The sequence below is a fragment of the Pholis gunnellus genome (genome assembly GCF_910591455.1).
Source record: "Pholis gunnellus genome assembly, chromosome: 1".
NCBI classification, from domain to species: domain Eukaryota; kingdom Metazoa; phylum Chordata; class Actinopteri; order Perciformes; family Pholidae; genus Pholis; species Pholis gunnellus.
In genome coordinates, this window is record NC_136528.1 from 18,231,394 (window position 1) to 18,246,149 (window position 14,756).

Sequence of the window (14,756 nt, forward strand, 5' to 3'; positions counted from 1 at the left end):
TTCTTAATTAGTTTAGCTGTCAATCTATGGTCCAGACTGACTGTCAGAGATGTGTGTCCTCTCCTGGAAGAGAGCAAATGTGCAGTGGAGATAGATGTGGTCTTGCTTTGTCAGTCACTATTTGTTGGCACTGTAAGTATCTTTCAGTTGTCTCTCGCTCTCTAAAGGAGAGTCAACGTTTCCCACTTCCACGTGAGCTTGCAACGGTGCGAGTGACTGAGTTCTAACTCCCTGAAATAGATGGATTATCTCTGACGCTAACAAATGTGTTTCAGGAATAACAAGAGTCACATTCTAACTGTTAAACTTTCATTCAAATCATATCAATAATTATTAACAAACTCAGTATAGACTACGCTTGTGATCGGATGCAGATACATATTCAGTCAACATTGTGTATCTTTTGCTGCTGTGTATGTATTTATTTAAAATAGATATATTGGCATCTTGGGCAAAAACATGTCAGGATGAAATGAGTTCTAGCTTCTCATTTTCAGGTTGTAGCAGATTGGCATTGGTAGTGGCACATAGCCAATAATAATGGACTCAGGGCCAAAAACCTTGTGCATACCGGACTATTTGTATTATACAAACCTTCCCACTGACTATTACATTAAAATATTTACAGCATTCCTATTCAGAGTCTGGTTTAGAATTTTTAGCATCCTGGTTTTGTTGTTGTTTACTGTCAACCTTGCATCAGAAACTTTTCCTCGCACACTCTATTGGCCGTTTGAGGTCAACCTGCTGGTGACTCAATTGGAAATGTCTGACTTTACAAGTTCACGAGGGGAAACCAAATGCGTCATTATGCTTGCTTTTGTTCGGGCTGGACATCTCATTTAAGGTGGAACAGGTGCAGCCTAGCCTCAAGTCTTTTGAAGGACACACCTTTGTGGGCCAGTTGGGATACAGCTAACATCTCTCTCGCTCTCTCCCTTACTCAACACTTACATACTGCTTTGAATCACACAGACCTCATTCTCACTCTCTTACTCAGGCGCTCCGCCCCCTCAGCTGAATTCTCAGTGGACCGGAGTCGTCACCTCATGTCCTTCCTGACCATGTTGGGGCCCAGTCCAGACTGGAATGTGGGTATGTCTGCTGAGGACTTGTGTACTAAGGAGTGTGGTTGGGTCCAGAAGGTCGTCCAGGACCTGATCCCCTGGGACGCAGGCACTGACAGCGGGGTGACGTATGAGGTCAGTCAGAACAATGAAACATTTTGATATTAATTGCAAAAACAATGTAGTTTATTGAAAAGCATTATGTCATGTCAGTAAATTGCTTCCAAATCCAAACTCAAGAATGTTTTCTCTTTATGTTATGTGTGCTTCTGTTATGTACAAAGACTGATTCTATCTTTTTTAAAGGGTGGAGCATTTATGTTTATTTCCAGGTTTTTTGGTGAAGAAAGCACACGCTGAAGAGTTGTATTGTAAATTGTAATTTTCTGAAAGGCCTATAGACCCTGAGAGTGCCTTAGTACAGACTTACTGAAATGAAGATTTGACACATTACTTGTCAGTTGTCAGTGAAATATTTTGTGAAACAGCCTTTTCAAATGTAAAATGTTCCAGGTGATCATTATTTTAGTTTAAAAACTAGGGGAAAAACAAAGTCTCTATCATCATCATCATCATCTTCATGCAACGAAAACAAAAATGTTCCTTTGAATGTGTGACTCAACTCAGGTTACAACCCCACAATCCCACAGCAATCACAGCCTTCTGCAAGGTGCTATTCTGTCCACTTTTTACTCCCTGCATCACCTTCCTCCTCACTCTCATCACTAGCTGAGTCTTCCCTTCACACTTGCGTTTTGACCTTGTCCTTACGCCAACCTTTGCCTCTTCATCTGCCTGTCTGCTCACATTCACAATCACTCCCTTTCTCACCTCCTCGCATACTGCCAGTTTGCAACAATTCAAGTGTCATCACCCATTCAATTCACCTTTAACAGCCTTTAACACCTTCCCCTCGCGCCCTCACCCTGAGTTACTGCATGCTCAGTGTCTCCAGTCAGCACCAATATATTAGGCTGTGGGTGTGCATGTTTAACCACACTCTATGACGACACAAGCTCACCGATGAACTCACTGAATTGCGCTCTCTGGTTTGTTTTGGTCGGCCCAAGGACTAATTTCACTCCTCATCTTGCTCTCTCTCTTCTGTCTCTCTCTCTCTCTCCCTCGCTCTCTCTTTCTCTCACACACACCTACACCCCCATGCACACACACACACTCCTTTATACACCACGCCTGACCCTGCTTACAGACACTTTGTGGTTCACACTGACTAAATCGAACTGCACTGTAAGGGCAAGTCAAGCATATTCAGGAACGTGTGAGTTTGTCGTCTTTTTAACTCGGACTACAATGACAACGTTAGGAGACTGAAAGGAACTCTCAAAAAGTCTGTTCACTGGTATTTCATGTTTTTTTTTCACAGCAAACACAGCTTCAGCTTGCCATCTGCAGTCTGATGTATACACTTTTGGACAACTCCATAATCCTTAAAAACAGCAAAAACGTGTCACAGGAAATCATCTGTAAAACTTTCTGTAAACTGAAAGTGCAAAATTTGAATTGTATACAGCTGGGGTTTTCAAACTTTGAGGAAGAGATGTAAGGCAAAGATACTCTGTTATGTCTAAGGGACAACAACAGGAAGTTAGTTATTGCAGTATGACCAGTTGATTTGGTCATTTTATCAACACGGTCAGCAGATGGAGCTGCAGCAGAGGTCATGACACACAACTCACAAAAGAAATGTTGGTACTTTTAAATCACTCTTTCTTCATATCTCAATCAAAGGTGAACACACTAAATCTTTAATCTACGATATAATCCCCGATGTCCATCAAGGCAAAGAAATGATCATAAATCCACAGAAAGAGAATCATCAGAAGTTTTCTTCAGGATCAAAGTAATCCAGTGATAGTCTGTAACACCTGGTATAGAGTAAACTGAATCTCAGGTTCCACTCTAATGCTCTTTTTGTCCAAATACACAATTCTTTATAACATAAAGATGTAATGGCATATAACATCTACAAAGATGTAGATGTTGCATGCCAATTAAACAAATATGACCATATCTCTTTTTAAATGAGAATATATCTGATAATAACGACTTAACACACAAATATCATGTTAATGCTTTTTAAAAAGATTAATGAAATGAACCCTCTTTCCAAACATTTTGCAGCAGAGGACAGTGGAACGAAGGCTATTCTTGAAATGAGGAGGGAATTTGGCTCTCCGTTACAAAATTGTTAAAGGCACAGGCCCATAGCAGAGTAATGAGATCCATTCTCTGTGCCATTACTTTTACTGTATCTTTTAATTAGTGACCTCTCATTACCCTTCTCCCTGTCTACCTCTCTCCCACAAACACAAACAGAACTGCTGTTGTTTTTTTCTGTCTGGTCTCAGAGGGGGTTGAAGGATGAGCTGGTCTTCTGCCGCCAGACAGCCTCTGGTGGTGGTGCTTCTATCAGCCCCATGCTGGCAGACCTTTGCTGTTGACTAATAAGAGCATCTTCCGTGTACGATACAGCGCTCCTTCCCGGCTGCTGTCCAACTGTGTGACTAGTCCTTTGTATGACTTGTGCTTTGTGTAACTTTGAGTGACTTTGTGCTCATTGTAATGGATAAAAAAAAAAAGAAATCCTGACAGTGTGTTATTTTTGAAATCCCAAAGATCCACAGCTTTGTGTTTTTTCTTTCTCTTCTTCTGTCTTTCTGTGTGCTTCTTTTAGTCTCCCAACAAGCCCATTGAGCACCAGGACAAGATCCGTCCCCTGACCAGTCTGGATCATCCACAAAGTCCTTTCTATGACCCTGAAGGGGGCGCCATCACTCCAGTGGCCAGGGTGATGGTGGAACGCATTGCCAGAAAGGTTTGTCTGTTTTACCAGTCAGCTTTTGATGCAAATATATATACTTTGCTTCTTTTGTATACAGGATAATGATCATAATTGCAAGTAATTGCATCACTGTAGCATAAAGGTAAACATTCAGTATTGCGATTGCTAACAATAATACAATACTAACAATACTTGAATTGTGTTGTACATAGCTGGAGAAGGCAGTATAGTGACCCAGTCATAAGCCCCTTCGTCTCACAGCAAATAAAAAAAAAAACGGATTGCTTTATTGCTGTATCTTGAGGTGATCCGCCAGTACTCCCAACTCAGCTCTGCACCTCCTCTTCACATATATTGCCTGCTTAGTTCACTCTTAACACTTGTGATTCAATGCTACATTGATTAATCAATCAAATTAGAATACAATAAAAATAGAACTGGCATCTTTTACTGTCTGCCATCGTTTTGAAGTATTTGAAGTTTATAGACGTATATTATTTAAAAGCTTCAAAAGCAGAGAGGAGGGGAGAGACACCTTTCCATTGTCTGTATCACTGTTCAGCAGGTACGACGGTGAGTTCAATGCTGTCCATCAATACAGCAATTGATCAATGCTTGATGTCCTCCCTATATTTGTGGTGTGTGGGGTGGGAGTAGTGTTTCACAAGGTGAAAAGAAAATCATTGAGACACCGGTTGATACGTTTGTTTACTGCTTTCCCAATTAAACAAAAAAAGTAATTTATGTTATCAATTGTATGTGTTTAGGAGTTGTAGACAGTAGGTAATGTGCAGGTGATATACAATTTCTTTTTGAAGATTACCTATTACGTATTTTATGACTTTATTTGATGGTTGAGAGGGTTAGGAAATGTGGCAAAAGAGAGTAGGAAAACTGCCGCCCTGATGTGTAATATCTTGACCAGTCATCACCAGTGTCAATTATTCTTCAGCAAATAAAAATGACACAAAGCTTAAAAAAAGATCATTAAAACATGTATGGCTGGTATTACAATAACTCTCTATGAAATATAGACTTTTTTCAATTATAATTTGATGACTGAAACATTCCCTTAGAACTCTGGCTTCAAACCAGAGAGGGACGAAAGGTTAGCAGTCCTTCAGTGGCATCTAGAGGCAGCTGTGGGGAGTTAATTCCATGATCATCAGTTACTTACACACATGCACACATACTCAGTTTACACTTGCAGAATAACAGAATGCATGGACTTCATTCTTCCCTGTTTGTTTGATACCACAATTAAGATCATTTGTAAGCTTATGCTGACCATCTCATTTGCCAGTTGTCAATCTTGCATATAGCTATTAGGAACAAACAGAAGGATTTAGACAGAGCAAACAGAAACCTATACAGAGTGCTGGTGTCTGTCCCAACATCACTGAGTTTCTGTGTGTCCACAGGGCGAACAGTGCAACATTGTGCCCGACAATGTGGATGACATTGTAGCAGATATTGCCCAGGAGGAGAAAGAGGAAGGTCTGGATCCTGCTCCCATTTATTTATTTCTCTCTCTCTCTCTCTCTCTCTCTCTCATACAAGATTAAAAGCATAGTGTACGGTTATTATAGTATCTTTATTCCCTTTGCCATCTTACAGATGATACCCCTGAGACGTGTATTTACTCCAACTGGTCTCCGTGGTCGGCCTGCAGTTCGGCCACTTGTGAAAAGGGCAAGCGGATGAGACAGAGGATGCTAAAGGCCCAGTTGGACCTTAGTGTGCCCTGCCCCCACACCCAGGATTTTGAGCCTTGCATGGGGCCTGGATGCAGTGATGAGGGTGAGTTATTATCTCAAGACTGAGAGTAACTGCGTCCATGTGGTAGCTGATGATTTCTAGAGATTTAACGTCCACCGAGCACCTTAATGAGCATTTTAATCTTTGAGATTTGTATTGAAATGTTATGATTATTGCTTCTGTTAATAATGTTGACATTTTCAAAAATGTTATTGCATTAGGCAATCGATAATACCCAAGGTACCATTATACTGCAGCAATGAAGTGAGAGCAGAAGGAGAGGCAAGGAGAGCACTTTGTTTATATGGCAGGCTTTTATATTTTTTAGTAAGTCCTGTTAAGTTGAATTAATGTAGTTTGTAAAAGATTAAGACAAAAATAAATTGTGCCTGCTGGTTGTTCATGGTGTATTTCTTTTAACTTTTTTGTTTTCTCTCCCTACAATAATGTTTGCCCCAGAGGTGTTCATGTCGATCAGTCAGTCTGTCATGAATTGTTGAAAATGCCTAAACACAAGGTCTGTGGGTAACACAATCCTAAGATGTTTTAACCTTTTGTTCTCCGATATAACATACGTCAGTACATTTTTGAGCTTTTACGTGCTTTAAAGTTGGCGGTTGCTAACAAGTGGCGAAACAAGACTACGAAGCGTCATCACACCGACTCAAGTAGCGCCCCGTCTCGTTGTTTGTACTCGTGCTCATGCGACCGTGGCGTAGTTTGTTTATAGCGTTATAATGTTAGCTTTTTACGTCTGCCGATTGCATTCATGCTTCAAAAATCATAAATGTGGTGTCTTTTTATGAAGATTATCTTGCTGATCAAATTGTGTAAGTATCATAAACTGGTGTTTACCACAGAACTTATTTTCTGCAATAATCCCATGGAAAATTCTGAATTTTATTAAGGGAACCAGAGCGATGAGCCAATAGCAAGACAACACACATAATTAACAATTATTAAAATTCACTGTTTTGAGTTTCCTGTGCCTTCAAAACATTTTGTCATTTACCAAAATCTGACATGCTGACATCTTCCTCTTTGTCATTTGACTCTTAGAGGCTTCAACCTGTATGTTGTCAGAGTGGATCACCTGGTCTCCCTGTAGTTTGTCCTGCGGGATGGGCACACGTTCCCGGGAGCGTTATGTGAAGCAGTTCCCTGATGATGGCTCAGTCTGCACCCTGCCCACAGAGGAGACAGAAAACTGTGTGGTCAACGAGGAATGCTGTGAGTTTTCCCTTTTCCCTGCCAAGTGTATCAGTTCGTACTATATATCTAATGTAGCATTGTAGGTTTACTGTGCCTCGTCTTTCCCTCTTGGCCGTAGCTCCCAGCAGTTGTCTGGTTACAGAGTGGGGTGAATGGGATATCTGCAGTGCCACTTGCGGTCTGGGCATGAAGAGGAGAGAGCGCATGGTGAAGATGCCTCCTGCAGATGGCTCCGTTTGTGGGGCAGAGGTGTTAGAAGTGGAGAAGTGCATGATGCCAGAATGTCGTGAGTAGCAACATTTTCAGGACCACAACTAACCTGACACCTCCTTCACTTTTGCCTCATTAAGCAATCAGGCACAAGGGGCCAGTAGCTGTAGATCCATGTGAAGAGCACTGATGAGAGTCTTACATTTAGTATTCTTTTAGCAACTCTTTGAACTTTAATCACACAAGATTTTCTTTCAGATTTAACTCTTAAACAATGAACTCTTGAATCAGCTTTCGTCCCCTTTTCCTTCATGATTAAAATACCAGGTGCTGTTTTGCTGCTACTATTCATGATGCACTTTGATTCATTTGATGTCACTGTGACTCCTGCTGTGTACAGACACAATCCCCTGCATGCTGACTCCATGGTCTGACTGGAGCGACTGCAGTGTGACTTGCGGAAAGGGTTCGAGGACACGACAGCGTATGCTTAAGTCCCCCGTGGAGCTGGGAGAGTGTACAGAGGAGTTGGAACAGGTGGAGAAGTGTATGCTACCAGAGTGTCGTAAGTATTTCTATCTACACATCCACATACTGTACATGTATAATTCATGGAATTTAAAATAATTCATCTTTGATATGCAACCTGGTTCTTTTATGCGGATACATACACTGCTGATGCAGGTTTCTTCGCAGCACAAAGTGCAGAGAAAAAAAGTCAACTACCTCTTTACTGTGTACCTATTCTATTTTTACAGTAATGTGGGGTTTGCTGGTATATCTAAAAAGTAACAGTTGAGTAAATGTGCTGTATTCATATTCAAGCTTAAATTCAAACTTCAATGCATGAAAGGATTTGCAGGAGTGCATTGAATATGACATACAAGTTTTACATCAGAAATCTAACGTTACGAAATAAGAAAATGTGATTAAGATAAGCAAAGATGTTGAGCTTAGTCAGAGCTATAAGACCTCAGTAGAATTAATTGAAAGACGTTGGAGATAGTTTGGAAGCAATGTCTCCGTTACATAATTTGTGTGTGAATCCATGTGGTTTTAGGACTCACAGTTATATACTGTATGTATTTATTTTTCATGTCAGTGCTTATAGGTTTACAGCAGTGATGATGCTTCATCAGAGCCATGTGAAATCAAATCCCAGCCCCTGGCAAACAAGAAAAAAATGTCTGTTGTATCACTGTATGATTTAAGATAAAATGCACTGTATTACCTCGACTTAATGGATTCATACTGTATATAATCCATGACAATAAAGTACACCGAACACTGAATCAAACCCCATCTATCTATCTCCTCAGAAGTTACTGTCCCACTCTCATGTCTGTTTTCTACTCTTCCTCTGAAACCACTTTGTTTTTGTTGAATTTGTCTCCTCAGCCATAGACTGTGTCATGTCAGAGTGGACTGAGTGGTCCGAGTGCAATAAGTCCTGTGGGAAGGGTCATACGATCCGGACACGCATAGTAAAGCTTGAGTCTCAGTTTGGAGGAGACACGTGTCCTGAGACCATCCAGAGGAAGAAGTGTAAGATCAGGAAGTGCAACCGAGGACAAGCCAACAGTGACGAGAAGAAGCGACGCAAGGAACAGCGTGAAAAGAGGAGGAGCAAACAGGGCAGAGCTGAGGTCGCCTCAGAGCATCCAGGTTGGTATTCCCTCTTAAATTAAGAACTATAATACCACACAGATAATTAGAAATATGTTGGGAGAAGCATTATTGTGATGATCTCTCTGTTTTCCTTTTCCTTGGTTTCAATCTTTAGGGTGTAAAATGAGGCCATGGTCGAGTTGGACTGAATGTACCAAGCTGTGTGGTGGAGGTATTCAAGAACGGCTCATGACAGTTAAGCAGAGGTTTAAGACTGCCCAGCTGTCCAGCTGCAAGGACAGGAAGGAGATCAGGGCTTGTAATGTGCAACCCTGCTAGGAAGGAGTAAGGGAAGGGGGGAGATGTTGAAGGGAGGGAGGGATGACTATGGGGCTGGGAACAGGACAGGGCATAGCACACTGTCGCACAATGATCCAATGCACTCTGTTCAGGGCTGAAACGGCACATGCTTGAAGCTGTCTTGGTTAAATCCAGAGCTCAGGTCGGTTTTTACCAAGAGGAGATCAAATTAAACTGGAGAACTCTGGATTTACACAAGGCTGATTCTTCTGTGCTTTTAAACTAGTTCTTTTGCAAGATTACTGTAAACGTGTTGTGGTATAATATATCTTGAAAAATATGATTATGAAATATAAATTGATTTAATAATAAGATAAAGAACTGTTATATCTTGTGGTTTCCTTAAGTAGTACAGTATATTCCAGACTTTAAAGCACAGGGGCCCAGCCATTCCAGTGTTTTATACGCCTTTAAATTGCTCAGTTGTTTCTCGGACACACATTCCCAGTTGGCTTTTCACCCAGCTATATTGTTGTACATGTAGATGCACATTGAGATCTATATGATTTTGAGCATTGTTAGAAAATATTTTTTGCTGTGGAATTTTTTGATAAGAATGTGTCCCAAGATTCTTACCAAAGTCTTGTGTAGATGTTTTCTATATGTCTTCTCCTCCTTTTCTTTATCTCTGTTCCTCTAATATATTAATATTTTGGAATAATATCACCTTTACAATAAAAGTAATTGTGACAACTTGTCACCTGGATGTGTGTTTTTATTTTAGAGGATAAAGACGGAAGGTAGGCAGTCGAGGGTTTACACGTCTGCTGCCACTAGATGGCGACACCTAGCTTAAAACCTTTGCCGTTCATAAGGAAAGTGTTCATTCGTGAGGTTGCTTGTTCTAATGCCATGCTGCACCAGCTGACTATCTCCCGTACCGCTCTCCATAGATACGATAGCCACAAGGGGGCAGTGTGATGAATGGAAGACAAATTCAAAATTACAAAGAATATTTCATTCATGTATGTATTATAATTTGGTCAGTGATGGAAGAATTACCCAGATACTCTACTTAAGTAAAAACAGCAGTACAACAGTATAATTAAAGTAATAACATGTAATACAAAAGTATTTCATCAAAATATATCAAGTATCATAAGTAAGGTGGGCCTACTTATAATGCAGAATGGCAAATTTTGAATCATTTTTAGTCAAAACCAATAGAGCAAGAACATTATTTTACAGTAATGAGCTTCTAGACAGAAATTGAGGAGCATTCAACGATTTGTTGTGTCCCTCTACAGAGCAGGACGTCTTACTTTAAAGCAGGGGTGTCCAAACTTTTTTCAAAGAGGGCCAGATTTGATAATGTGAAGATGCCCAAGGGCCAACAGTCCCTGCTGACATTATTTTAAACAATACAAGTTGCCTATACATACACTATTATTTAATAATTATATTTTCAATGACACAGCAGGGATCATTTTATTTTAAATATCTTTAAAATGTAGCATTCTGGTGTACTCTGAGAAGAAAATTAAGTGATAAGACATTTACTTTAAGCAAAAAACTAATTTATTATTCAGTTATTAATCAGTATTTCAGCTCTGATTGAACAGCTGGATAGTTTTTTACAATCAATATTATTATTATTAACCTTTTATGTAGACAAAATCCATTGAGAACAAGGTCTCATTTTCAAAAGTTTGTCATTTAAAAACAAAGATAGCAAGAGTAGCGAGAACCATCGCCTGTACAAATAAAGTGATTAGTTTTCATTGAACCCCGTTACTGTATTAACTTAACACTGTTACTGTAAAGCTGTTAGAATTGTGGCCTATCTTCTATTTGCAATTAATATGCATTCAATCCAGTTCAATTATTTTAATTAAAATGAAGAGTAAAGTAATAGCTGTGATCTATACACACCTCTGCATTAGCAACTCGCTGAAATGAAGATACAGGCACCTTAACCCTCTCTATCATTACTTCAGGGCCCTGTTGGGACCGGAAGTACCCTGGCTGTGGTCATCACAGTGAACGGTGTCTGGCAGTGTGATGAGAGGGCACGTGAGCCCTTGTTACTGTAGTTCATCTCCTTGGAGCAGAGGCAGCATTTAGCATACCCTGCCTTATCAATATTTCTAAAACACTGCGACAGCAGGAAGCTGTACTCACGTCTGTTTAGAGTAGACCTCCACCTTTATCCAGGCCCAGCTCCTTCACATCTCAGCCCTGCATCAAGCTGCGCTACACAAACAGCGTCCTCTCCCTGAAGCTCTTTGACCTCATCATCTCATCAGTATCTGGGCCTCATCATCGTGGTCTTAAAAGTTATTGTCACCACGAAATCATCCTCATTCTACTTTGAGTTAAAAAAAACAACCTGCCAGCAGATCCGCCGGTGTTCCGGTTTAACGTTAACGAGTGACCGCGTGAACTGAACCGGGCATGTTTCATCGCGTTACGTTTTTTTCCCTCCTAAATCGCGATAATGACGAATGTTAACAAACAAAGTTCCGCATGCAGTGTACGTTATCCTTAACCGAGCAAGTCTGAACTGTAACGGAGGGAAAGACGGTGTAGACATCTTAACGCTGATTGGCCAAGACTCGACACATCAAAGATGTTTTATTGCGAAGATCACGTCATCACCTTTTTTCCTCGTCTCAATCCAATTTGAGAAATGCTGGCTGGCCAGATGACCCCCCCCCTAAAGAGAAAACATCTACGGATCACGTGGATGATATATTTTCATTCAAAACGGCTAATTTCGCTGAAAAGCAACAAGTTTGCAGGTATGCATTTGACTCGTGGGCCCGCGAAAAAGACCGCTGCTGTGTGGCCAAGTTATCTTGGAGTTGCTTCACTTTTCTACCACGGTCGCTCTCTGATAGCTTGTTGAAGTATTAGCATGTTTTTTCTCGTAGTGTCTCTTTACATTATATCACTTAAACAAGGCAACAGTGTCATGACAAACTAGGCAGACACAGTTGTTTCGGTTTTCGGTGATAAAATATGAAAGCGGCGGCCCTCGGTATCGACTTTCCTTATTTTACTTGCCGTAGCCATGACAGTTGAAGGGTCAGAGACAATTAAAAAAAGCCAGACAGTTACAGAGTGGTGCTGCCACCATGAGGTGAAAAGAGGAATTGCATGTTGAATTTGTATGATTTATTCATTCCGTTTTGACTGTGCTGGTGGGCCATAAATAATGCATTTTAAGACAGAAGGCGCGGGCCGTATAAAATCTGACCTCGGGCCGTGATTGGCCGTGATTGGACTTTGGACATGCCTGAGCTACAGACACCATTTCAACTTTAAAATACAGAGAAAATCTTAAGCTATTATTGTATGTTATAATCTTTTTAATATCTTTTATACTTTTTGAACTGTCCCATTTTAACTTTTATGATTTTTTCAGTCCTCTTCTGCCTTTATAATGGGTGTGTATTGCGCAGCTTAGAGTGCATGATGTCACCGCTAGAGTGAAGAGCAGCTTCAGATTCTTGTGAAAAAAATATTTGTCTTTTGCCTTTGCCTCCACAATTTTCACTCTTCATATATATTTTTTAGTTCATACAGTAGTGTTATGTAAATACACTTAATCAGAGCTTTATGTGCTAATTAGCGGAGTTGCGAGTTACAGGTTATGAAGGTTTAAAACTCCAGGCGGGGCGCTCTAGCACTCGCCTGTACAAAGGAATGAGAAAACTGTAACTCTGAAGGACACGCTTGGGCAACTATACACTGATATCAAATCTTGGAGTAAACTGCCAGCTGAGAACATTACGTACCACAGCTTGGGATAGCAAAACGTAGATTACACACTTTGGAGCCTGTTAGGCTAGGATTTCACAACATACACACACACTGATGACGCATCGAAGGAGGATCCCGGACGAGAGCCAGTGAGCCTTTTCACGTTGCTCTCAATCGGAGTGGAACTGTTAGGACTGTGCACGTTTAACTGCTCGGCTAATATCTCTGTGATAAATAAAACTATTGCTTGAATCTAAGTAAACGCCTCGAACTCAATTCGTTAAGTTGTCTACACGACAGTAGCTAATCCTGTCTTCTCGTTAAAAAGTGATTGTGGAATCCCACAGATTTACACATTTGGCAGAAAATGACTTAATTGAGAGGAAAACCAACTTTCTGCTCCATAGAGACCAATGTTAAATCTGACCACTCATTTCTCAAAGAAAGCAGACGGTACCAGTTTTGTATATTGCGCCGGAGCTCACATTTTTAACACCACCAACATAAAAAACACATCATCGCGTTCAGCAGAGTCTTATCTTTCTCACGGTATCCTTATTTTGGCACTCAGACTCCTGCTTTTTGTTAAAAGGAGGCAGGAGTTTTGTTCAAAATCACTGTTTACTGTAACGTTTCTTAATCAGTCTGCTTCTAACACCAGGTGCGTCCTCACCATGGCAACCAGTTACACACACGCACGCACGCACGCTCTCTCTCTACACACACACACGACTTGGAGATATTCAGTCAAAGGCATTTTTAGACCTCCTGTCTGTCTGTCTGCCTCTCTGTCTCACTCACTCAGTCAGTACATATAACTGTCTGTCTGCCTGTCTCACTCACTCACTCAGTCCATCTAACTGTCTGAGTCTGTCTCTTTCTCACTCTCACACTCATTCACTCAGTCTCTCTCTCTCTCTCTCTCTGTGTGTCTCTCATATATTCATTTAGGTCTGAGAGATTTTGAGAGGACTTTTCCCTTTTTTAAGCTACAGAAACCGTTCGACTATCAAAATGTTCAGCTCTTTCAGGAGAGGGATGCTATGATTTTTCACATTTGTAATCTTTAAATCTTTTAAATATTAAGCTTTTTGCAATTTTTTTGAATTGGATATCTATGGAGAAAATCTTCAAATCCTATTAAACTTCTTCAACTTTCAAATCCTTCAACTTCCTCATACTTTCAGCTACAGACACCATTTCAACTTTAAAATGTTGGAAAAACCCTGATCTATTGCCGCATAAATATATAGACAGAAACATGTGAATGCTGAAATGAATAAATAAAAGTTGATACCTAAACAGGACATAAATAAATGAATCTATTTCTACATTTCTGTATTCCTTTATTTCTGTATTTCTGTGTCCGTATGTTAATGAGGTAGCGGTCCGAACCTCATTCTTGGTCAAGTAGGGGAGCAAGACAGAAGCAACCGATTCCTAGTAAATCATCCATTTAGAGCAGGGGTGGGCAATTAATTTTTACCGGGGGCCGCATGAGCAACCCGAGCACTGCTGGAGGGCCACATCGACAATATTTCAATTAAATTTTGCTCAATATTATTTTTGATATACCGTAAGATAAATAATAATAATTTCATTTAACCTAACTTGACTTTATACAAAAGCAGATTGCTTTTGATGGTTTTATTTAAACTCTTAATCCTTAAATATTTATATTAGGCTATGTGAAATTGAAATAAGAAAACAAAAACAATCATTGAATCACTGCAATTTATTTTTATTTTTTTATTAATTTATTAATATTAATATTATATTAATATTAATTTATTTTTAATATTATTTTATCTCTGGGGGTGTGAAGTTTGGTAAAAAGTCCTTGTTGGGTTTGCAGTTTTACCATCAACGCATCAGCCTCCCTTGCGTGCTCTTCATCAGACAGATTCCGGTATTTATCCTCGTGCTTCGTCGTGTAGTGGCGATTCAAATTATAATCTTTAAACACAGCAACCTGTGTACCACAAATTAAGCACACGGCTTTACCTTTAATTTCTGTAAAGAAATACTTGGCA

The 14,756-nt window shown here is 40.1% G+C and overlaps 1 protein-coding gene across 1 annotated transcript in view; it reads left to right on the forward strand.

The window, feature by feature from the left end:
• The window catches only part of spon1a (spondin 1a), a gene marked incomplete at both ends in the record, with an annotated part of 54,962 nt that extends 45,965 nt beyond the window's left edge, over positions 1-8,997 (forward strand). Inside the window, 9 exons of the mRNA XM_079165254.1 lie at positions 1,001-1,202; positions 3,763-3,903; positions 5,292-5,367; positions 5,488-5,670; positions 6,688-6,858; positions 6,959-7,126; positions 7,451-7,615; positions 8,449-8,715; positions 8,834-8,997. Coding sequence (XP_079021380.1) covers positions 1,001-1,202; positions 3,763-3,903; positions 5,292-5,367; positions 5,488-5,670; positions 6,688-6,858; positions 6,959-7,126; positions 7,451-7,615; positions 8,449-8,715; positions 8,834-8,997 — 1,537 coding nt within the window. The remainder of the gene's footprint in view (positions 1-1,000; positions 1,203-3,762; positions 3,904-5,291; positions 5,368-5,487; positions 5,671-6,687; positions 6,859-6,958; positions 7,127-7,450; positions 7,616-8,448; positions 8,716-8,833) is intronic.
• Between the last annotated feature and the right edge of the window lie 5,759 nt (positions 8,998-14,756).